Raw genomic sequence first — 26,871 nt, 5'->3', positions numbered from 1 at the left:
TTTAATGAGCTTTTCCTGACCCTAAACATCTATGTACTTGTAATTTATGTTTAAATAAACAACTTGTTTAATACATATTTTCTCTAGACTGCAACTTTAACTCAACGGTAATCACATTCCACACAAAATATTGATTTTAATGATAATAAGAACTATTAAAATAAAAATGGTTCAAAATTGTAAGCCTATCTCTTTTTGAAAATAAATGGTTGGAAGGAATAAACAAAATGTACAAAATACTAATAATTTATTATTAATAAATAAATATTATTCTCCATTATCTTTAGTTTCTAGAAAATACATAAATTCTAAACCTTAATTCACTATATTTACAAAGAAAGAACTATTATATATACATTTTTAACTTAGATTAATTTTAAATACTGTTCAATAGAGACAATAAGATAATGGAAAATAATGTAGTATTAAAAAATTCAATTTACAGGAGAGTCATGATGGTGGGGTCAGAGGTCAGTTTACAGTTCATTGTGGACATATTGCTCTGTTGTTACTCTTTGGTCTTCTTCATGAAACTGACTGCAGTTAGCTGGATACTTCACCTGCAAACATAGAATGTTAGTATTTCTCTATGAAGATAGAATTAGAATATACTGTATTGTTGAAAAAACCTGTTATCGCAAAATGACAACATACAGTAAAATGTAGGTTGAAAATACAAAACATTTTTATCCACACGGTTTAGAATTACGGTTTAGAGTCATCCACGTAACTCCTGCAGTGACCAGGATTGAACAGTCGGTCGTCAGTTTTCAAGCCGTGCACGTGCTCTAAATGTTTTCGTGTTTGTGTGTGTCCGTCCTGTACATATATGTGTATTATTTATTCACCCCATGACGCAATGCAAATGAAGAAAACTCGTGTTAAATGTGACAAGACTATAGTTTAGTGTACCACTACGCACCTGACGATGGAGTCATCTCCGAAACGGCCGTAGTGGAATATTACTCCTGATTGCGTTGACGGTAAGAACTTAGATATTATTATTATATTTTCACGCAATCTGCCACACTCAAGAATATTGTTATTAAATAATGCATCTTCAGGATTACACAATCTGATATGTATCCAACCACATGCCTGTAGTACTTTAAAAGTTGAATTTGTAATAATAGTTTTGAGTTAGAGTTATCGGTATATGATTTCCTTAAACTTTAATACTCAAAATGAATACTCGTTTTAGAAAACAATGAAAAGCCCAACACATTATAATATAACTGTTTGAATCAATGAAAAATTATACCAACATGTAAACCGTATGAAGTTATAAAAAATGACGGTGAAGATAAACTTTGAATCGGCAAAGCCAGATGTGCTGTGCATATAGGCATACACAATAAAAAAATCTTTTAGAACTAACCCTTAACTCTTGTATACTACCTAACCTTTCATTATGAGCATTTTTTTTTTTTTTTTAACTATGACTGTTTAAGATAGGCTATTTATCTGATATTTGACTGATTTGCAAATAACCTAACTAGTGTCAAAGTAGAAAGTACAGTACGAATTCAAAAATAAAATTGCGCAATCATTGATCTCTACCTATCCATGAAGTGATCATGTGCTTAACTAGGAAGGATTTTGATAACTTATTTTCTATGAATAAGTTACTATCACAAAAGATACCGTACAAAATTAACAATGAGGAGCTATGGAAAGTGTTTATAGTTCTGGAGTGATTGACAAAGAATTTTCATGTCCTACAATTTTTTTTTGAAGAGGCAGGGGATAGAAGAGAATGGGAGGCCAGAATACCAGAATACCAACGTTTCAGTATCCACGGAAATAAGATAAGGTGTTTATATAGTCAATGGTGAAAGTATGCAATGAAGGTGGTATATAGGTACTGTACTGAAAACCAGTTTGTGAATCGGCCGTCAATCTCACCTCAAGGCTTATCAAATCGACACAATTGCTGTTTTATTATAACATATTTGGATTTAAAATGCATATCGTATATAAGGGAATCAAGTGACATTTGTTTACCAGATGATTATCCGCATTAAAACTGCTAGAATTTGTTTTTATGCAAGTTCTGAATTATATTCAGTTATAATTGACTACCAGAACCCGAGTCCCTTATGTAGGACGGGCCAACAGTTTGTCTCTTTTAAAATATAATAAATATGTTACTCACCTGACAATTATGATCCTCAACTGCAGCATTATACAGCTTCCAGAACGGAGTGCCGGTCTGCCCTGACAGGAACCAGGATGCCACCAAACTACGGAATACATTTTAGTTTAACATTACCTACGTAATAAGAATCTCCTAGGTTGTTTCTTGAAATAACACATTTCAATCAAATTTCCTACTTATTAGGATCCCAAATAAAATAAACGTATCAGCAATCTGATACATACTTTCTACCATTAGCTTGTGAACAAGCTTTATCGTAATTGGTGGGGGTAACAATGATATTTGATGGTGAAACTAACAAAAGCTGCAAACAATTTCAAACCACAATTATTTTTACAGCAATGGGGATTGTACACTCTTATTAATAGTTAAAAGGAGTATAGGTTTTAAACTTGAATCAAAATCGGTCAAGCTTATTTTTAAATCTAATTTTGTTTTTTTCTCATGAGAAAATCACATACATTGCAATACATTTTTAACCCCTAGTTTACAGCGATGAGGTTTCTACCATTTGTTAAGAGTTAAAAGGTCTAAAGAATACTAAATTTCAAACAAAATCGTTCAGACAGCTTTTTAAGGCTGATATTTTTGTAATTTTTATGTATTATTATTGGAAAATCCCCATTAAAAATCAAATGTAAAAACGCCTGTAGATATCATGGTGGTCTGTAGCACTTCACACATACACACACACATAACTCAGAAAACTACTCTTTTTAGGTTCAGGGAGATCCAAAATGGATATATTCCACCCAAACTCACCCTCAAAGATTTTGACAAAAACAAAACAATACTTTCCATAGAGGGAGAGAACTACCGAGAAAGTATAAATCTGAGCAATGAGCAAGTCCAAAATGTATATTCAATAATATGGAAAGTAGTATATACTTGAAACATATTATATTTACACTTATACTGTTTTAACATGGGAGTAAATGTATAAAAGACAGTAGTGGTGATCGATTTCAATTGGACTAATTATCATCAGGCCCAATAGGCGAATTTAAACCAATAGAACTCTAACTTCTTAGTTCTTTTAACTTTTTTTACCTAACAAAGCAATGTTTTTGTTAACTATTGCCTACGAAACTTATCTCTAAAGAAACAGGTAATTGCCACCATTTGCCTCTAGGCTTACCCGATATAAACATAATTCAAATTTTACACAGTGGCGGCGATAAGAGCCCACGGACCCCCCTCGCAAGTTTGTTCGCCGGGCCCCCCTCTCCTAATAATCTTAAAAACATTATTACATGTATTTCCGCCTAAACTTGCACTTAAGCTTGGCACAGCGTCTCCCGAGGCACTGAGGCCTCATCATCGTCTTCCATGATCGCGGCAAAATCGTGAATACTTCCCGTAGTCATGGAAGAAACATTATCATAGTCTACCGTGATTGCAACCAAACATATGACATTATCATATAACAACATCATCGTCTCCCACGTTCACGGCCCAATCCCTAATATATCCCGCGACCTGTGTTGACGGAAAAATATATTTTTTTTTGCAATCGCGGCAAAATCATAAATATATTTCTCGCGGAAAAATAAATGTCAATAACGTCTTCCGCAATCCGGTAATGGTGGAAAAATATTGAAATATTGAAATTAATATTTTTCCTGCGGCCACGGAGACATCTTCATCATCACCTGCAGGGAAATTTTCTCTTATAGATATCCGCGATCAAGGCATAAGCGTAGGCCTAATCTTGCAATTTCGTGAGAGTGATCCTCGCGGACATAAAGCTTTTACTTTTAATCGGGCATTATTGTATTGAGAACTGAGAAAATCGGCTTGAGCTTGACTTTCTGACTTTGTGATTGATCTCTCAAGCTTGTAGGCCAGTAATTTCTTGGCTTGAATATCAACATTATATAAAAATCAACAGTTTCCAAAGCAACGCGATTTTGAACCGATCTGATTTGGCCCGAGGCCTATAGGTAAGTAACATTTTTTACCTGACTAACCTAATAAACTAATCTAATGTGAGAAGGAAACAAATCTAAAGCGCAGCCTCCTAATAGTGAGGAATAAAATTAAATGATAATCCTTCTTTAGCCTTAATGAAAGAATGAAATTATTTATTAGCTAGTGCCCTAGCCACCTAGATTATTTCGCCGATTTGATCGTAAAAAATATGTTCATTTAGTTGAACCAGCATAGAGAGCCCTCTCTGGTGTGACCCGCCGGGGGCTAGGAGGATTAACATTATTGTTTTATCCTCTTAGGCCAGGGGGTGGGGGCCACATTGGTTCTAAATACGTCCCTATTATATATAGCGCCTTCACACAGTCCACGAGGACAGTTGATGCAACCTGCATGACTGATGACAATTCTCTTACTTAGGTTGCTAGAGAATTTATATCGATCAGCCAAGTAATACAGTAGTGTCAGCCATAGATGTATATAACCAGGTGTCAGTTAAGCTGTAAACTACTGGTCCTAGTGCATGTACTGGGTTTAAAAAATTGTTGTCATAAGAACATATGGTATTTCTCATATAAATATTGTTTTGATAGGGGGCCTGTGTGGCTGAGCCTGTCACAATATTGCGGGCCCGTGTCCCGGTAAAATTTGCTGAAAAATCCCGGTCAAGTCTCACGGACCCCCCTAGCCCCCCGCACCGTATGTAAACAATGCCACAGAGGCACACAGGATACTCCCAATAATATACAATGTCTCCCAATGTTGGCTGAAGATGACTCGTCTCCCCTCCACACATAAATATACTTTCTACGCAAAGTTTTTCCCCCTTCACCGTCTAATTTCATATATCCACACATAACTTTTATTCCTACCAATGATATATTTTTCAAAAGTGTGGCGGATCATAATATATTGCAGAGAGGAGATTTATGTGTTGGCAATCTCAGTTTCACTGTATTACCCACCTGGACAGTTTGGTGACTCCGGGTTTGAGTCCAGCTTGTCCCTCTGTGCCGGGAGGGAACCGGTTGAGTTGACACACCAAATACCTGTCACAGCTGGGCACTCGCAGAGTAAAGCGGTACGCTCGCCATACCCTCAGTACTGGCTCCAGCACCTCTCCGTTGAGTGTCTCGGCCAGCTTACCCTCAATGTCCTGCGTACTCAGGTGAGATAGTCCCAAGCCCTTGCTCTGTCCTAGTCTGAACACATCCTGCCAACAAACATTGAACATTGGGATTATGATGGCTTCTACTTGTGGACTACCCAGTCATATAATGATTCAATGTAGATAATCAACAAACTAATAACAATAACCCATACTTTCAAAAACCCTTATATTGGGTCAAGTGGTGGGAATAACTCTGATATTTTATGGGTAAAATCACATAAATTGCAATAATTTTTTAACCATAATTTTTACAGCATTGGGGGATTGTACCGTACCACCTTTAGAGTTTTAAGGCTATAACATTACTAAATTCGAATCAAAATAGTTTTTTCATCAGATTTTACCGTTATTTTATGGGAAAATTACCATTAAAAATAAAAATCTCTGAAAATGCCTGAAGATACCATTGATTAGCACCCTCCTACCAAAATCGGACCACATGTGTAGTCTGTTGCTCTGCACACATCCACACACACGCAAAGCCATCACCTCAAAAACCACTTATATATATTCAGGGGGACCCAAAAGGGATATTTCCACCCAAAACTCAAACTCTAAAATGTTGACAAAAACAACACTTCTCCATATGTATGAGTGAGAAAGTAAATACAAGTTATCAGCAATCTGACCTGACATATACTTTCCCCATAAGTATTAACAACCCTTTTGGGTAAGTGGTGGGAGTAATTACAAATCATGCTTTGAGCCGTAATTTTACAGCAATGGTTTTGTTGAATTTAAAGTGCTACCGTATAACATACCAGATTTTACCATTATTTTATGAAAAAATTGCCACAAAAAATCTAAATTTAAAAAGGAATAAACGCGTAGCAATTCCATGGATCAGATGTATACCAAAAGTCCGAACCGAAAAACCGAACCACAGACAGTTAACAGCTCTATATACACTCTATTTTAAAATACTATTAAAAATACTTCATTCCTAATTATTTCTATGCTGATGATAGTTTAAAATGTCGCTGGATGGTAGCTGCTATACTCTCTTTTAATTGTAAATTTCCCATGTAACTTGTAGGGCTTATTCAAAATTAAACCCTCTGTGGAATCGTGTTTGTTTAGTAACCTTTTCCTCTAGAATTGTTTAAACTATATTATTTTTTATATAATTTTTTAGGAAAACTTACAAACAAAAAATATGTTGGGTAAGTTCCTTTTTTAGGATGCATTGCACGACGTCCAAGTGCCACGACGTCCAATAATATTTATTCAGTGCCACGACGTCCAAAACATAATTTTTGAGTTGTTGCACGACGTCCAAGTGCCACGACGTCCAAAAGTACAGTAACTGCCAAAAATATAGTCTTTCTACAAGCTTTGGACGTCGTGGCACTTGGACGTCGTGAAACAGCGCACTATAGGATTGTAAAAAAGTAACATTTGCACGACATCCAAAGTCGCTGCCAGTTGCACGACGTCCAAGTGCCACGACGTCCAATAAATATTTGACTGTTGCACGACGTCCAATATAGCTCAGCGCTGTTGCACGACGTCCAAGCTCCTTCATGATGACCGGTTACGATGACCGGCTACTTGCCGAACAGTGTTCTCTCGTGTAAAATGCTTATGGAACGTTTATTAGTTATATATACATGGGTATATGTTCTTGTTCAGAAATATATATACTATGAATATTTGTACCATTTATTGAAACATCATAAAGTAAAAATACCCCCGCCGCAGCAAACCTGCAGACTAAGCGAATTTCAACTTGTCTGATTACATTTTTACTAAAATATTTCAATAAATAAGACATATATTCCCTATTTAAATAACATTAGATTTAACAAGTGCTTAGGTTTGCTGCTACGAGGAAGGTAAAAAGTGTTTTTTGACCATACATCAATAGTATCTAGGATGAAATAAATAAATTGGCCAAATTTTATCAATATACACCCATAAACAAGTAAACTACAACAATTTTCATTTTCTCCATAAGAATAACATGGGAATTTTTAATTACACTATTTTTGAATTTTCTCCGTGACCGTTAGGCATACAACAGCGCTTCAATATACTAAATTATTTCTGTTTTTAAGCTCTACAAAACGTTTTAGAAAGAAATCGCAAAATTTTTTGTTTTTAGGTTCAAAAATGGGAAAAACCCATTTTTACCCCATAAAACCCCTCATAATCCCCCGTTCCCATGGTCCGATTATGCTGGATCGCGAACTCGTTCGAATAAACGTAGGTTTACACGTTTGTACCAAATTTCATCAAAATCGGATCATTTTTGCTCGAGTTATCGCGCTAACGGACACACACATATATATATATATATATATATGAATTTGAACGGATTGTGTTTTTGGCCTCTAGGGACCTCAAAATGAAAAATTAGATCGGTCTCGGGTCCAGGTCTTACCATGAGTACTACGGTAATAGCTTATTCCCTATATGGGAAATTCGCTAAAAAAAAAAACATAAAAAGAAAAAATAAACAAGGCAACAGTTGGAAAACTATAAGATTTACATGGTTTGAAAAATGATGACATTTTGTTAACAACCGATAAACTTCATTATGTTTGGAGTAAGCTTTTAAATACTTATTTTTTCAAGACTAGATGAATGTACATTGATCAACATGATCTTTGAAAACTATTTTTTATACCCTCATTTTAATTTTTACTAGTATAAAGAATAGAATGCCTTTTTCGAACTGTTTTTTAGGCTTCAATTAAATGTTCTTATGTCGCAAATATGTTTATTAATAGTATTCACTTAACATTGACTTAATTTTATTTCAATAAATTTTGTGTTTGTGTTTTGCTACACCACTTATTAAATTGCAACCAATGAGAATGTCATATAAATAAGTTGTACACAGGGTTCTTTTGTTTCCCCAACTCAAAAATACAACGCACATGAATTGAAAATGTTATAGGTTTTAATAGTACTGTAGCGAATCGAATATCAATAAAGTTAACGTATAACAATAAATTTACATATTCCTAGATTATAATTGAATGTGTTTACGAAGGAACACCACAACCTCAAAATTCAACATTACAGTATATTTACTCAAGATTTATTGTTTTCATATAGCACAGTTGATGTTGCCAACTAGCGTGGGAGCGGAAGTCCTGATAAAGGCTGGTTCTCGGAAAAGTAATAAACTTGTAGTTTGAATGAAACATTTTTTTAATTTTGTACAGGACTCATGGGATCCTCAGCATCAAGTACAAACTGCAAAATGTGTGTCGAAGGTCTGATTAGACCTTCCGAGATTTAGACCTTCAGCAACTGATCCGTTTTTTACCTTCCTTTAATTTATTCCTTTTCATGTTGTGCTTCATGTAACATACATAGACTAGAGGGCCGCTCATGCCCTTGACAAATAAATTAACATTTTCCCACAAATACAAATCAATATCGTCATTAGACAAGGATTAAAAAATAAAATTTTTAAACAAAACCTACCACGGCATATTCTTGAACAAGTATGCCTACAAACCTACGATAAGCATGTTTGTTATTATTATACTTAACCTACAAATGCTATGACTTAGGGCATACCTGCTTTCCTAGATAAAATATGTGAACTAATTGCGAGTGCGACGTGAACTTAGAAAAAGACTAGTAAGAATTTACAACTGTGAATTTCTCAGAATTGATTGACAGTTCAGACGAACCTGTGGCCACAGACTACGGAAACCTACAGTATTATTGTATTAGTATACTGTATTTGTATTATTGTGTTACTAGCAGAGTACCCGTCCTTCGTACGGGGTTGGCATATAAGTATAAATGCTTATTGCAGTTATGGGAGAGGACACGATTAAAAAAAACTGGTATTTTAATTTATACGGTATCCTATTGTGTAGCACACATCTACCATAGTCCTGATGTTCTAGACTGCACCTAAACCATGGAAAAAAGTAAAGTTCTCATTGTGTACCACAACTTTTTTTGCTAGTTGGTTCAAATTAGCTGTGGTCATTAATGCAAAAAAACAACATAATCTAACAAAAAACCACTAAGTGGTAACACTTTCCCCGTAAGTCAGCAATCCAAAAAAAGATAATAAATCATTAATTTTTCTGCCAAGAAAAACAATGTAATGTATGTAAGTTTGGCAACTTGGCGGCAGACTTTTGCTTGGTTTTTTTCATTGAAGTTACGTTCGTGGATAATTTCACAAATCAACTTCTCTAATTAATTAGTCCAACTAAGTATAATAATTTCGAGGTAATCAGTAAATTTAAAACCATCACTATTACGAGTTTATGAAATGTGGCACAAATAAGGTCAAATTTTGTAAATAAGCTCTCGCCTAGCAATGTACTAATGGGAGAGATACTTGCTCAATGAAACTAGTTTTATGGTATTTTTTAAAGTGATCGAGCAAAAGTCTGCCGCCAAGTTGCCAAACTTACATACATTACATTGTTTTTCTTGGCAGAAAAAGTAATGATTTATTATCTTTTTTGGATTGCTGACTTGGCGGGGAAAGTGTTACCACTTAGTGGTTTTTTGTTAGATTTTATTTATTTTTGTAGAAAATTAACAGTTAAAATAAAAATCCTCCTTTCTCTGATATATAGACCACGGCACAACTACATCTCATTTAATTTCAATAATATTGTTTGTGTAGAACTAAATTCTACATTTTTGGTCTTATCTGCTTTAAACCGATTACAAAACTTTTTGACACACGTACCAAAATTACTATTTAACAAACCCCCTGGGCTTAAACTCAGTTTCAAATTTCATCAATGGTCATCTTGAACAACATGAAATGCGTTGGTGTTACATAAGTGTTCTGATAATTAAACCCGTACATCTAAAGACTAGTGTAAATTGAGCCCTTATTAGAGAAGTAAAAATGTAATCAAACAGATTAAGTTTGTTAGAAATAGCATAAACAAAACAAATATTGAAAAACTCATCTATCCTAAATTTACATATCACTTTTTAATTGCTTGTTTAACATACGTAGAGTGATTTTCCCGATTGTTTTATTTGTTTTAGTGTATCAAAACATAAAACAAACCTTAGTACTAGTACTAAATTTCAAGTTCCTAGGTTTCATATTTTTTAATAAGTAGTATTAAACTGTTAAAAATTACGAGCTGCTGTACCAGTGTACCATAGGTACACTGCATTTTTCAATGGAAAGTATCGGGGGGCTCTAAGTAATTTTATATAGTAAGTATTTCAAATCATTCGGTATACCTGAAAAAATACTTTATAAAAGTTTTAAAATAATTTTCAGCTGTTCCTATGAATTTCTCTAACATTTGAATTAAATGAGATTTAATCGCAGCTGGTCCTTCTGTTGTTTTTATTTTAATCCCATGTTATTTAAATGGGCCAAAATCGTACTTTGAGGGCTTGCCAAGGGTTTATGGGTCAACGCACCGACTTGAGACCCTCAAAAGGCACATCTACACGTTAACGGCTGTCAAACAACATAAAAAACATTAAAATTGAGCCAGTGGTTTGGGCTGTAGGTCCGTCAGCATTCAAGGAGAAGAAGGAGAACACGGAAAATTTGTGAATTTTCAAACTAGTTTTTCTGGCTCAAACACAACCGTTTTTTAAATTCTTTTTTTTTATTTTGTTGAGAATGAGTGCCCCTATCCAGTAGATGAATAATTATTTTAATAGCTTTTGTTTCTTCAGAGCTATAGACGAGTAAAAAAGCCACTTTGTCACGTCATGTATATAATACACTGCAGCAGCTATGTACCGCTGGGGGACTTGGCGGGGCGGAACGCTGCCGCGTTCCTTAATAGTGATGCACCCTATTGGCAGACCTTATAACTTTTTAATGCTATTTAATATCATAGAACCAACTTGTACAGTTGAAACGGCGGACAAAATTCTTTAATTTCTTTAAATATGAATACTCATAAGGTTAACATGAGAAAGTCCAGAGCCAGAGCCACCGGGGCGGAGACTGAAAGAATTTTTGAGGCAAGAATATGTTAATCGGGGATGTCATCTATCATCATACCAAATTTCAACCTTGTCGGTTTAGTATTTTTCGCGTTTGCTTGTCACAATCATCCATCCATCCATCCATACATCCATACATCCATACATCCATGGTTTGCACTGAAAAAATAGGAAAATATAAATAAATATGGAAAATAGGGTAATTTTCTAACATATTTTAGTGAAATTATATAATCAGGCAAATGGAAATTCAGTCTACAGATTTGCTGTGGCAGGGGGATTATATTACGGTTTACACAAAAATAAATCAAAACATAAACCTCATAACACTCAGGAAAAGGGCCTAGGTTGATAGGGCAATGATTATAGAATCTTAATTATTTCCTATATCCATGATGAATGATTTCTTTTAAAACGAATTATTCCCATTAAAATTTATTGCAGCATTTCACAAAAATAGAACAGACTCAGTATAATCTAAATATATAAAAGGCAAAGCCCTCACTGACTGACTCACTCACTCACTCACTCATCACTAATTCTTCCACTTCCCATTTACCTAGGAGGCTAAAATTTGGAACACCGATTCTTTGGGCATTAAATAGGAAAAGTAGTTTTTATTCTGATCGGGCTTTCGGGCTCCTGGACTCCAGTGGCTCTGGAGTTTCCCATGATAACCTTATGATTTTTCATATTCAAAAGGAATTTCTTAACAGCTGTTTCAATTAAACAAGTTGGTTCTGTTCTATTATGTTGAATAGCATTAAAGTTACAAGGATTACCAACAGGGTGCAGCACTATTATTTTTTTAGATTTATGACTACAGCCAAAATGCATGTAATAAGTTTGTTCTCAATGGAAATAAATAAATTCATTTAATCATTCATTTAATTTGCAACCAAAAGGTGAGTGAGCGTAGCGAACGAACTTCAACCTGGAAGCGAGTTAGCGCAGCGAACGAGCTAACCTGAAGGCAAGTGAGTGGAGCGAACGAGCTCCAACCTAAAGGTGAGTGAGCGTAGTGAACGTACTTCAACCAGGACGTGATTGAGCCATGCGAACGAGCTCACTTGTGAAGTTAAACGGGGCAAAGCCCGCGGGTACAGCTAGTAGATCATAAACATAAACAAATGAAGTAACTGAAAGAGTCATATACTAATGAAATTACATTAACATATGGTTTGACAGCTACATTTAAGTAATGTAAAATAATGTTTACAATAGGGCTAGTAACATAATTATTTTAAATTTATAATCCTACCCTCTCTGTTCTAATATTCGTGCATTATTTAATATGTTTGAACCAGCTGTGTGGAATTGTGAAATCAAAATTCATTTGACAGTTAGTTCTGGTTGTTTACATTTTTAAATTATGTAGGTTTGCTCTTGCTACCATGGATACCATCAATCAATATTTCAAAATCTCTCACCTCAAATTTGTGAAAGCCCACGGGGCAGAGCCCTAGGACAATAACGAAGAGGGAATAGTTGTATAATATGTATCCTCGGAGCTGTAGCTTCATTTGCGTGCAATTTGAGCCCAGTCGGTTCAGTACTTTTGAGATTATCTCATACAAACACACAGACACCACCTCTTCTTTATAATAGTATAGACTAGCTGAGTACCCGTCCTTCGTACGGGGTTGGCATCAAGTATAAAATGCTTATTAATAGCAGTTATACTCAAGTTTTGCGTCTGGAATGGGGGAGGACACAGTTTGATCAAATTTTCTTCTTTAAATTTACGGTATACTATAGTATTACACATCTATAGCCATAATGTTCTACCACTTATCCCAAACAATAAAGAAAAATAAATTTTAAAAAATTCACAAAATATCATAAATCATTCATGAAATTAAAAACATAAACATAATTGTAAATAATCCTACTATGACAGTTCTCATTGCGTATCACAGTTTTGTGTTGCTGCTTAGTTCAAATTAGCTGTTTTCATAAATGGGAAAAAATAATAGTGCTGCACCCTGTTGGTAAATCTTATAACTTTATAACGCTTTTTCATATCATAGAAACAACTTTTTCAGTTGAAACAGCTGACTAAAATCTTTAATTCCTATTAAATTTGAATACTCATAAGGTTAACATGGGGAACTACAGAGCCACTGAGGTGGAGCCCGAAAGGATTTTTGAGAAAAGGATATGCCTATATGTTAATCGGGAATGTGAGCTATCATCATGCCAAATTTCAGCCAAATCCGTCCAGTAGTTAATGCGTGATTGAACTTCAAACACACAAACTTTCACATTGATAATATTAGTAAGATAAACCTTCACAAATACAGTATCTGACAGTTTCAAGCCAAAAAAATGCTTTGCAATTAAATGTCACCCGGGTCGTGTTGGTTCATATTTTAAATCCAATGATTAAACTAATAAAAGCTTTATAGGCCTAGATCTATGAGGCATAGCCCTAAGGTAGGCATATAGTTGAAAGTTACTTTCCACAATGGTTAAAAGTATTTAAAGTAATACCTCAACCTCGCCATTAAACACTTTATTCTGGTTGACATTTTCATTATCAAAGGTGGTCTTGTCCTTTTCGTGACACTGACAAATAAGGACATTTATGCGTTACCAATAGACACACACACAAAAATACAGAACTCAATTAGGGAATTTGCTACATTTTAAGCATAACGAATTACATATAAAATTAGTATTTGAAATCTTTGTCAATGTCATCAAATTTTATCTTAACAGTTTATATTTGCTTTATCCAAAGATGACCCTAAATGCTGTCGAAATGGTGGCTTACTATATGAAATGAAGTAATATAGACGATTTAGATGGGTAATTTATAATAAAAATTACCAAAATAGGCCACGAACTATTGATACATAAACAACGTAAATCTTAAACAATTCATGATGGTTTGCTGCACAAATGTTTTGCTGAAATGAGTTATCATTTTCTTAGCATAAACTAAAATTTTGGAATCCAGACCGAAAAAGCAATACTTATACAGTTAAGACATCAATTAAATTAAATACGGCTGTAATACGACAGTATAAATAAGGTGCAACACCAACGATAACTAATTTGTAAATTACAGTGTTGTGTTAGTACGTAAAAATGATTCTTGCTGCTACCAACGGTTCTAAGGAAAAGAACCAGTACCAAAAACCAACGTTTACAGTTGAGAATTACGTCCATTCAATTAAATGCGTTAATCAAGTCCCAAGGTTATTGATTTCTTGGTTTTGGATTTTCTCGTAAAAGGTTATTGGCAATCAAAGCTATTTCCCATTAATTGCTTTATTCGTGAACAACTTTTAATGTAAACTTAGTGGTATCAGTTTGAAAAAAAAACAACTTTATACAAACAACTTTTTGTTATTTAATAGATTATGTATTCTCTAAACTATGATTGGTATATCTTTTAACATTAGAAGGAAATGTGACAAAAATCACACCATGCTGGGTTTTTGGGCGTTTGTAATTTTATTTCTTAGGTATTCTAGGCCGTGTATTCTAGGGAAAAGTACCGGTATCAAGGATCGTCGTCGAAAAGGTTGTTATAAATAATTGGGTAGGCGTAAGTACCCAAGAGATGGGCAATGGGCCTATTGGCTGTATGGTCCAGTGGGTCCAGCGATTGCATCACACGGTGAGTAGGAACAGAAAGTGACACATTGGAAAAGCGAGTTTAGCATCATCCATAAACCGTAAACCTCTGTTACAATCACCCACTGCAGTTGTATTTTTTTACTTTACACTTTACACGTCCGCTATTGAAGCTCCGTCAATGAGTGGAAACCTTGTTTGTAAGCTATTGGCGACGATCATTAATAAATTTAAGTTTCCCAGCCCTACAACACTGATTCAAGGTCTTCTTTCTGGTTATCAAAACTCAAGAACAATTTTATACACAAAGAACCTCTGGTTCCTGACCTGAATAATGCCTAGTTATTTAATTTCATTTACGGTTACACTACATTATTCCACTTGCTATTAATTAAATCCGTTATGTAAGAAAAACGTTTCCAATCGCACTTGGTTGGGATTTGCCTTCAAAACGTGATCGGAAATGGTTGCGGTATTTGTAAACAACATTTGTAAACATATCGGTGACAGCTAGAAAAAATAATCTTGATCCGAACAGCTGTTCGTTATTTCATAGATGATTATGTGATATTTGATAAAAAATTGGACGAACACTTGACAAAAATCGCACAAAACTGCATTTTTGAGCGTCCGTAATTTTATTTACAAAGTAGTGAGGCCATATTTTAATGGCTAAAGACACTCTCGCCAATCCAGTGAATACATTAAAATGACTTGGATCTTGATAGGTACTCTCGTTTTCCTGGAGAAGATTGTCTGTGCTATGGCTAAAATACGTTTTTATTACTGCATCAGCTGGAGACACTCTCTGAATATCTGCTTCAACCATTTGTTGTCAAACATTGATCTCGTAAAATAGTGAAATTATTTTTCGTATGCACTAATAGAGCAAGGTTTGTACTAAAAGAAAACCTTCTTTTAGTTTAAAAAATACATGTTTCACAGGAAACATTTTTAACCATTGTAGTAACACCATTATAGCTTAAAAAGTTGATAAGTGATAGTTAACATAATATTTAGCACATTGACGGATAAACCTTTTTTGATTTCGTCATATTATAAGTGTATGAAAATTCATATATCTGTGTATCAATATCTACTTATCTCATTTCTGTTCAATGGAAGTTATACAAATTCAATGATACCGGTACTTAAATGGGAAGTCTTACAGCTGTTATAAAACTGTGCATACATTTTATCTTACGAGTGAATTTGCTACCAATTGATATAGTATGACAATTCTATTCTACTGCAGTACTTAGAATTCTACCACTACTCACATTAAACCTACCATATTTACTTTTGGGCTAGTGATTAATTTATTGTATTAATCACACAATATAGTGAATAGTGTAGTCATTTATTTATTTCGTTTCTATGACATAGCTCTATTTTGTAGAAATCAATTATGCAATCATAACAACAGAAATACTGCATCATTACATTTTACGGTGACATAGTATTTATTTTACATGTAAAAAATTTAAGCTAATGCAATAATTAGTTCAATTAGAACCATTGAATATTGGATAATTTAAACATTAATCGAAGACGAAGCGGTTGACAACTTTCAAACAGTTGACTAGGCCTAGTTTCCTTCAATAATTGCAATGCGAACTGTATGCACTGAGGTCGGAAAACAGTGTTCACAGTGTGCAGGCACTTTGGACGTCGTGGCACTTGGACGTCGTGCAACAGTCAAATATTGATTGGACGTCGTGGCACTTGGACGTCGTGCAACTGGCAGAGGCTTTGGACGTGGTGCAAATGATACTTCTTTACAATTCTACAGTGCACTGTTTCACGACGTCCAAGTGCCACGACGTCCAAAGCTTGTAGAAAGACTATATTTTTGGCAGTTACTATACTTTTGGACGTCGTGGCACTTGGACGTCGTGCAACAACTCAAAAATTATGTTTTGGACGTCGTGGCACTGTAAAAATATTATTGGACGTCGTGGCACTTGGACGTCGTGCAACACTCCCCTTTTTTATTTGTTTTTCTAGTGCTGGGAGTAAACCATAGGAATTATGGAGAGTTTAGGGAAATCATAACTTCCGGTAGATTTGCAAGGGCTATAGTACTGTGGATTTTTTATTAACCCCAGCATCAGAGTTCATGTCAACAAATATCATCCATCATTTACCATATTCATTGACACAGTTCTATTACAATCTATTTGAAAATAATTTTCTCATAATACTCGCCCAATTACATTACTTTTACCCTAAAATTTCACCGTAAAAGGCATTTTACCCTCGGAGGAGACCGTATTTAGTTTTCCAAAATAGTTAAAGTGCAACTGTGAAAATCTAAACATATGTATGTACCTGAATGTAGGCTACTGCTGGCTTGATGTATACTGCAGAGTTAACTTTGAGCCCAAACTGTCTCTTGAACACAGCATTGGCCAGGAGACTGAGACTCTCTGCGGGCCTGGCAGGGTCAAACAGCACTGCCTTGGAGTAGCCTTGCGCCTTGAGGAATCCATTACCCATGAACTGGATGGTGGCCAAGTACCTGTCAAACAAAGCAATTTGTGTTTCAAAACTGTACACCTCAAAAGAAAACAAACACAAATTAGGATCTGAATTATTTTAAATACGTTTAAGTTTAAACTAAACTTTGAGAGAATCGTTAGAAAACATATTCATCCAAGAAATAAGAGGTGGGTCTGTAGCTCAAAGGGCTGTGAATGCAAGCGATGACAAGGGTTTTGTGTCCTGGACTCCTGGTGTCACAGCCTTCACTAACAATATTTATCTGTACTTGTAATGCATCAGTCAACTGTTCTGTGGGCATTGTTGATGCTGTCCACCCCACCATTGACTATAAAGTAAATTATTCCACTCATATAGTCCTAGGGTAAATTCACTATAGGTTAAGCAGATAGAAACATTTGAAAATCGAAAGTTTGATGGTTGATCGATTTGCATAAAAGTTAGGAAGATCCCGTGTATATAAAGAGGGTTTTACTACGTCAGCAAATCAATTCAATTTGCTTGTAGAGTAATCAAAAGATAACTAATGGACAAGTAGTACGACTTGTTTAAAGTAATGCTACTTTAAAACCTCCAAGCATGTTATGTAACACCTCCGATTCCGATTTTACCATTAAATCAACCATTAAGTACCCATCTATAATTTCGCTATTGATCATTGAGTGAGTTGTGCAATTAGTTGTAATGGATGGTGAATAGCGGATATATTTATATCGCATATTAGACGTGTGTTAACGATAACGGTAGCTTAAGGTCTAGTCGGGTCAGTGGCCTGCCGCTTGCCGCCGCGTGCTTGAGCCGTTATTATTTGGACAGTCACCAAACTGAGACGCAAACAAGAAGCTGAAGACTAGAGGCGACGTGTGACGTGTGAAGTTAAGTTACATAGTGATCTTCTAATTGAGATCAGCTTACTAGTAAACTGGGATCAGGATCATTATATCAAGCGTGTGCCTCCGTAATTTTAAGTGAAAACTGAACGATTAATCGATCATTAACAACCTTGCTCCTCGTAAAGTTAAGCAAACCACAGAGCATAGAATAGAATTTATGGTGCAAACACAATATTTTTAATTCAGCCTACTGCAGTCTACATAGGCTAAATGACTGTATTCAATTACTGTAGTTGTACATTGCATGCAACTAAATTTAAAATGCTATTAAATCTCTTTATCAATTTACACATTAACACATTTACATTTTAATTTGTTGTGAAAATGCATACGTGATTTGCTTGTTAATACGACAATATTTCCAAAAAGATAAGAACGGTAAATAAGTTAAGTTAAAACCGATTGTATCATAACCATTCTGGTTATTAGTATTAAGATTTTTTTATTTTACGTTTCGTTTTTACAGCATGATTATGCATCTTTTAGTACGGAATAAAGAGTAGAATAGTGTATACTCATATTCTATTACTATGCTTTTAATCAGAAAAATCCGTATCATTGGGCATAATTAAGCTTTTAGCAAACCTCAAGATAAATATAAGTTATAATTATAATACAGATTTTTAGATAGAGTCGTTTTTTTACATCCGCCCACATTCTTAAGATTGTCTTATCCAGTTTCACAAAAAATACAGAAATGTGACACACCTTGTAGGGCCTCCCCGCCCTAGATGACGCCACCCGGACATCCGAATACCCGGTACACCTCAGTGTGATTAAACCTCCAGCTAAGCTACTCATATACCTTAGAAGTAATATTTACGTCACAATAATAATAATAGCCTACAGCATTTACTATGTTCAGAAGCCTAATGCTCCCAAAATAAATCCGTGAAATGTTTAAGTAATCATAAATAAAGTAAAAACAGTCCTATAAGGTGATACATTAGTAGAAAAGGTTAAAATAACTTTAACAGGAACCCTCGATGTATACTATGCATTTGTCCAATCAATACTTCAATATGGAATTATAGTATGGAGAGGATCTAGTAGTAATATTTTAAAGCCATTGTTTGTCATACTACTGAGGTAAAATTATAATGTGTAATGGTTTAATAAGTCCATATTTAGAGTACAGCCTTAGAAAATACTCTAAGTTTATAGTAGGCCTACTTAAGTGCGATATCGTATAATGAGTGTGTGAATGAGTACTACGACAACAGAGACGGTTAGTTCACAATCAAGTGTATTCAATAAGAAAGCCTCAGCGAGACGTAACTCTGACCCATTCAACTCTGCATGTTAGATGACTCAAACAACTTATACGATAGAGCAGGAATTACAAAGCCGCATTGAAGTACATTGAGTACATTTGCCGACAAAAAGCGCAAACGAGATTTACCCGTGGGCCCCTCTGGGCTAGATGCGCAAACGAGAAAACCTTTCTACCTGACAGCTGGGGCTGGTGCGCATAAGAGATCCGCCTCAATTACTTCGGACTCGATCTTGGTATTTATGGTTTCGGTTCATTTGGATTACCCTGCACATACATTAGTTGCAGTCAAATCTGCAGATTTTAGATCACGAATAGAATGATCGAGTCCTGAATCTCGAACTCAAATGCATCATTTAGTACAACATAATTATCTAAGTAATGTAATGTTTTTTACTGTTAGCTAAGAATTATGCCTACAGCAAACGTAGTGCTCATCTCCCGCAATTGCGAATTCTTGACTTGATTCGACAAAGTGAAATGCCCCCATCGCAGAAAAAACTATAGAAAGAGTGACGTTCATTTTCCTGATTGGATTTTTACTAAAATATTTACTATACATTTATATACATATTTGAACGAATAGTGTTTTTGGCCTCTGCGGACATCAATTGAAAAGTAAATAGGGCTCGGGCTGACGTCTACCGTGTCACTAATTTCCAATAGGGGAATTCGCTGGACAAACTGTGATCAGAGGCGATTTAATCAGTAATTTAAACTTAACTTCATCTCTGTGCTTCTATTACGGACGGTCGGCTATGGACATACCGCGTGTAGATGCGGGACTATAACGAAGCGTCTGCACCTATTCCTCTAGTTTTACACTGATTAGTCTGAAAACCTATCACCACAATTTTTAAATATGGTGCATTTGAAAACAATCAAATATACTAGAGTATACTATACTAATAAAATACTAACATTTTTAACTTTTTTACTGCACCTTAAAACGATTACATTATTTCTTCCATTCTTCAACATAACTATGTGTTAACCCCCCCCCCTCACCCCTGTATATGGTCCAGGCTACGCCATTGATGATTACCTAATTAATGAATTGAAAACAATTCGTTGCTAATATAATTGTTTGGTATTGGAGCATGAAACGACTCAGTTTCCCTTCATTGTGTCAGTTCCACTACTTGACTCCGTTGTAAAGCAAACAAGGTGATTCTGGGTCACTCTTTTTGCTTATTGTCAATGTCACGTCAAGGGATCTAATGGTTCATCACTAGCAATTCTAAGGTTATTGGAGATCTATTTAGTTTCTTGTGGTGGCAATACATGTCAAACAAACGGTGATTCTGGGTCACTCTTTTTACTTATTGTCAATGTCACGTCACGGGATCTAATGGTTCATCACTAGCAATTCTAAGGTTATTGGAGATCTATTTAGTTTCTTGTGGTGGCAATACATGCCAAACAAACGGTGATTCAACATAAGATGTTAGATTTTATTTACAAATAATATTAATTGCCGATTGAAAGTGTACGGTATCGAAACAATCTTTCTTTCATTAGTGCTACGAGTATATGAAAATATTCAGCATAATAGCCCTTGAGGAAGTGCTATGCCCCTTTATACAGTAAATTGATTACTAATTAAACACGGCGCTATAGATTATTTGACGCATACAGTGGGACTAATTGAGGCAAACGACCTTCCAGAACATAATTCTTCTTGCAAGAATTAATTTTAATTCGGCTTAGCCATTACCGACGGGCTATTTTATCTGTCAAATATCTTAATATTATGTACTAACCGTTAAATAATCTTGGCAGTTGATGCTAATTATACGTTTAAAGGAGATTGCAAGGCGTTTACTCAGAGACAGGCTGTTTTAAAGTGCAGTATGAACTACCCTACAGCCTGCATCGCAAAACGTGTAATCTCAAAAGCTATGTTATTTGCAAGTTGCAAGAATCGGTTTCTTATATCATATCTATCAATAAGTCTAGCGCCACGTCATTCAATGTACCAAAGTACCACCACCACCACCACCACAACCACGACCACCACTGAGACTGAAAGACTGAACTGAACTAACCTGGACTGAGTCGCTGGGTCCGCCACGTGTTTCACCCATTCCGCCACAAAGCTGGTCAGACTGCGGATCCACCGCCGTCGAAAGCTGTGGTTCTCCATAGACTCGAAGATGCGGTCCATCTGGAAGTGGCCATCAGTGTCCGTGAACAGCTTGAAGATGGCCTCGAGGCCACTGTTGGTCCACAGGGTCCTGCCCAGCTCGGACTCCTTGAAGTGGTCCCAGTAGATCATGGCTGTGTTGAGGAAGGGAGGTAACAGGGAGGTGGCCTTCTCGTGTCTGCGGTGCTCCTCGACATCCTCAGTCTCGTCGTCGTGGTGCGCGTGTCCCGTCTGCAGCAGAGCTGGTAGCAGGTTCATCAACCCCTCCAGGGGACTTCCCTGACTCCCGCCTCCGCCCTGGGACATGAAGCTCGCCGCGATGTCCATCATCGACTCCCAGTTCACCTCCGGACTCGCCGCCGGGGCCGCAGGTTTTCCGTCATCACCTCTCTTCCTTCCGCTCGACCGCACCTAGTTACAAAACCAATCTTTGTTTTCAAAGGGTTTGTGGTAACGTGTTTTCCTACTTAGTAAACTACAGTACCAGTACATAAAAACAAGGTCCAAACATTACCAACTCAACTCGTTAAGTACAATGATTGATATTGACGCTTCCAAACCTATTAACCTATTCACTGTCTTCCAAGTTTCACAATTTTCTCACCCAAAGGAGAGGAAAACACATGTACACAATCTTGTAAGTTTCAATTAGTTAAAGCGCTAAAGGTCGGCAAACCGGCGACAAGCACTTTTGAGTTTCAAAGTATTTATATTCCTTCCCTAGTAACAAGGTTTATAATAAACCCTTGGCGTATGTGCACATTCGACGTACCTGTCGAGAGGGAGGGATTGGTCAACGCGGTCATTAAACTATCTGTTGTCTATGGATAGAGAAAGTTGCCACCTTAACCCTTGACCCCGGAGTCGTACCTAGACTGAACACTGACGTACACAAAGAGGAAGTTACCTTGTCTCTGTCTCAACCTTAACTTGTGTCACCACAAAAACAACGCATTGAATACAATAGTATCTCCGCTCTCGCAACGGCCTCATTAAGTAGGTATCTGAATCACCATTAATTTAGTGATGATAAATAATAAAACTTGTTAATGAATAATTTTATATATGTATGTCCATTGATTAATCTTTTCTATTTCTTCTGTATAATTTATTTGTGAAGATTAATTATCACATACTAGCAACAGTGCCCGTTGTTGTTAAATACAACGGTCTCTAGTAAAATAATGGTTATGAAATCCATACACCACATAACTCACTAATATTAATGGTACAGATTAAGCACATAACATAATAAGAACAACACACTTAACATAAGGAACACACTTTAAACACAAATGCAAATTGTTAACAACAACATTCAATCAAAGAAAAATCAATTAGATAACAATATAACAATAAGCTAACACACGTTAACAAGATTTTTTTCACTTCAATTAAAGATGTATTCCGCCAGTTCTAATTACATTACCCTATATTTTTTTTGTAAACAACTTTAGTGAAATACCAGCTTTCATTTGAGCTATTGATTATTAAGATTGGACTACCTAAAGCACACTGCCCAAGTAGCAAAAATCGTTGGCAAATCGTTGGCCCAACGTTTCTGTCGATCGTTGGCCAACGGTATGTTTTGGCACTCAGTCTTACGGTTGGCCAACCAACCAATTTTTGCGGAAGGGCCAACCCATCCCATTGGGCCTAAACATAAAAAACACAAAATAATAAAGATTTTGTATGAAAAGCATAATTATGAGTTGAGTAAATTGATTAAATAGTTCATAAAAACTGATTTTGAAAAAAAACGAGACAAACTTATTTGGGCCGGACGGGTCTCGAACCCGGTACCTTCGACTTGCGAGCCTGAGCCTACGCCTTATCTCTGATCTAATTGTGATTTTTGATTATGAGTGTTTTCAAGTGGTGAAAGAGTAGCCGACAGGTGCAATGGTCACAATACTTGAAATATTTTTGATGCTACAGTATAATATGATTCTGTTTAGGCCTCAAGTAGTTGAATTGTTTTTCTGGTAGTTGGAGAGGATACTAGTATTTGAATATAGATTATTTAATTACCATTAGATTAGTAGGCTACTGTTATAATTGATTGTTATATAATTAATTAATCTTTTCCCTATAACTATTAAAAATTTGCTTAAATAAGTTAAAGAATATTGTTAAAAAAAATGGAATTATAATAATTATTATTATATGTTAAACAGGTGTTCCCCACTGTATCTAGTATCACAACATCATCTGACTACATTTATTATAGGTCCAAATTTTTACAATATTTGTCTTATATTCTGCTGCCATAAGATTTATGTACTTTTAAATAAATCAATTCGTTAAAATTTGTTTTAGAATGTTTTATACTTAAACCCAACGAAGGCCCAACGATTCTTTCCTTTGTAGGGCCAACGAATAACAATTTCCGTTGGGCCAACGTTGGCAAATTGTTAAAATTTCTGCCAACCATTTCCCAACCGTGCCGACCATTTCCCAACGTTGGGCCAACGATGTGTGCTACTTGGGTGCTGAATCACGAATCAACAATAATTACAATCGTTTTAGTACTTTTCTGCAATCAATGATACGTAACTCTATTTTTATTTAAGTTATTTTATATGTCTTGGTCTTAATACTTCAAATGCTTTCACTTGAGATATTGATGCATTAAGCACCAGCAATACCAGCATGATAAAGATGATTTATTTTTGGGTCATAATTAGGTTATATGTGTATCTAAATAAATGAAAATACCTAAACAATCCTAAGTGTAGGCCTACACTTTTACGGCATTGATTTTACTGTTCTTAGAAAGGAGTTTCTGAAGCTTATTTATCACCTGATAAAAGTTGTTTCATGTTAAAGTTATCTTGCGATAGAGTATCTGTTGTAAAATCGCTGTAACATGAAACGTTACTGCTGTAAAAGTAACATAAATTTGATCATTTCTCTTTGTCGCACCTTGAATTTAAAATAAATCACCTTAGTCTATAATCCAGTGACAGGCAGTAGTACACACAAGGTCAAAACTACTTTTGTCTGTTGACAAAAATACCAAATCATTTCCATTTTTGTTAAGTCTTTGAAGCTCAAAAGATGTAAAATTAAGCGTAAAATAAGTTAAAACTATAATATTATAACTTGCTTAATTTTTACTACCTGAAGCTCTGATTTCAACACCTCATGATGTAGATTGTTATGTTTATATTTACGAATTATAATAGCTCTCAAGTTGTTTAACAACAGAAAAAGATGTGAGAGAGTACAATAAAAGCTATAAATATGAGTATATTATTTTTTAATTATTTTTAATCAAGGAATATATATACATATTTCAGAGTTTGGCTAATTTCAAACGCGTTGATGTTGATATTTATATGAGCAATTAATTGATTAATTATTGATTTAATATTATGTCCCTTAGTATGGTTTCCGTTTCCCTTAGTTCCATCCGTATGTTCAAGTCGAAAAGTAGATACTGTACAGTAAATTGAAAAACTTAAACATTTGAAAAACGATAAATTGAACTATAAGTACTGTATTTTTTTGTAGTATAGTAGGATTATTACCTATTTGATCATCCAGGTGGCAATAAAATATTTGATGTTTAAAAAACTCATTAAACAAAGTATCAAATTCTATTTACAAAACGCATTTACGATCTCGTGGGTTGTCTTGTAACGTTTAGCGTTGAATATATAACCTACCCTATTCTGGCGACACTCATCCTACACTCATCTCCATTCATACTTGGCTTAAAATACCTACTTTGTATGGTCGCCATTTCATCGAAAAGTAAAAAAAAAATATTCAAACGCGTTTGACTAGGTCACAATAACTGGTACAACAAAACAGCAATGGATGCGAGGGTCTAGGTCACGGACACATGGCGTGCGTGTGTTTGTGTGTATTGAGGGGGGGGGGGTATAACATATACCCATACAGTTATGTATAGAAAGACATCTATTTTATATAATTGATATCATAAAATTCAAAAAAATAAAAGATAAACCAATCAGTAGTTATAGGTAATGAATTGAATTGTAAGCAGTAAGTTGCAGAGAGTTTTAGTCGAGCAAATAAATGTATATTCAGTCGTTTGAACAGCATTTTCGGATATGAGTTTGAACGCAAGTTTAGTTTTACATTTATTTTTTGCATTTTTACAGGAACCTTTTTTTTAATGTCAAGCTATGCAAAAAACGAGTAGACGTGTATCGTTGAAAATTGATGATTAGTCTTGTCGAGGTACATGCAAAGTATGTCCTCGATTGATTGGTCCGGAATGTTATTGGGTTGAAAGCTTAATGAGTTTTTCACTTTGATCGAATGTTCATGTGTGGAATGTTGTACCAAGTTGGTTATATGAATCCCTTTTGAGTTTCAAAGTTTGGAACATTATAGTTAAGTATTTTTATTTCCCTCTATAGTTAAGTATCTTATCACCTCTCTCACTTTTTGGACGGTTGTAATAGCTATGACGGTTGTAAAGCACCAGTAGAATACACCGCAGCGCAGACGTGAGCTTGCATAGCTAAAGCTAAGACATGAACCACTAACCTCATTGTTGTTGTGGTCGACGTTGCTGTTCTCCTCTGTCTGCGTCTGCGCCATGTTCGAGAACATCTCCACCATCTGTCCCAGCAGCTGGGGGTTGCTGCCTTGGGCTGTGGTGAGGATGTTGCCGAGGCCGCTGAGGAGGTCGCCTCCTAGTTGTTTGCCTCCTTCACTCTGCAGCAGAGACTGTACCACCGTCCCCAGCCCTGCAGCTGCAGCACCTCCTTCGCCTCCGTGGTCTTTGGTGTAGTCCTGCAGCAGACTCTTGGCTGCCTCCACGAAGGGGTTTGTTTCTTCCTCCTCGTTCTGTCTCGTGAATGACGAGATGATGAGCACGCAGAAGAGCGCCTTGTAGTCGATGATCGCCATGCTCTGACCGCCACCGCCGCCGTCTGCCTAGTGCCTAGTGCCTACTGACTGAGACTGCAGGCTTGCTGCTCCCCGGCTCCGGCAGTAACGGGACTGTAGGTGACGTGTCGGGTCAACGCTCGCCGACTCGCCCCTGCTAGCCTACTTCTGGGGTGTGGTGCAAAAACTCCAGAATGGGCAAACACCTATTGTGGCCCATTCAGTTTTATGTTTATTCCGTTATTTTTTTTAGTAGTAAACAACACATTTTTGTTTTATTGCGGTAGTTTTTAACTGAGTACACTATTATATTTTGTTTATATTTTCGTTTACAGTTTTGCTATTCGCCAACAACATACTTGAATAGATTTTAGTGTTTCTATTCATCAAAATGAATAGTACATACGTAACTTAGGTTTACTTGTA

At 35.7% G+C, this 26,871-nt stretch overlaps 1 protein-coding gene across 1 annotated transcript; it reads right to left on the bottom strand.

Annotated features, from left to right (window-relative positions):
• Positions 1–325: 325 nt before the first annotated feature.
• On the bottom strand, positions 326–26,565 carry LOC129005559 (uncharacterized). The gene is made up of 6 exons (XM_054434473.1): positions 26,101–26,565; positions 21,479–21,987; positions 17,094–17,283; positions 5,053–5,300; positions 2,156–2,243; positions 326–560 (listed from the first exon to the last, which is right to left on the bottom strand). Exons 1-6 carry the CDS (start codon positions 26,464–26,466, stop codon positions 477–479), a joined length of 1,485 nt encoding a protein of 494 aa, XP_054290448.1. The 5' UTR covers positions 26,467–26,565; the 3' UTR covers positions 326–476.
• Between the last annotated feature and the right edge of the window lie 306 nt (positions 26,566–26,871).

This window comes from Macrosteles quadrilineatus, unplaced genomic scaffold (genome assembly GCF_028750875.1).
Source record: "Macrosteles quadrilineatus isolate MER2022 unplaced genomic scaffold, UCM_ALF_1.0 Scaffold_1__1_contigs__length_201487025, whole genome shotgun sequence".
NCBI lineage: Eukaryota > Metazoa > Arthropoda > Insecta > Hemiptera > Cicadellidae > Macrosteles > Macrosteles quadrilineatus.
Note: the sequence above shows the minus strand (reverse complement) of the source record. Positions and strands in the feature narration are given on the sequence as shown.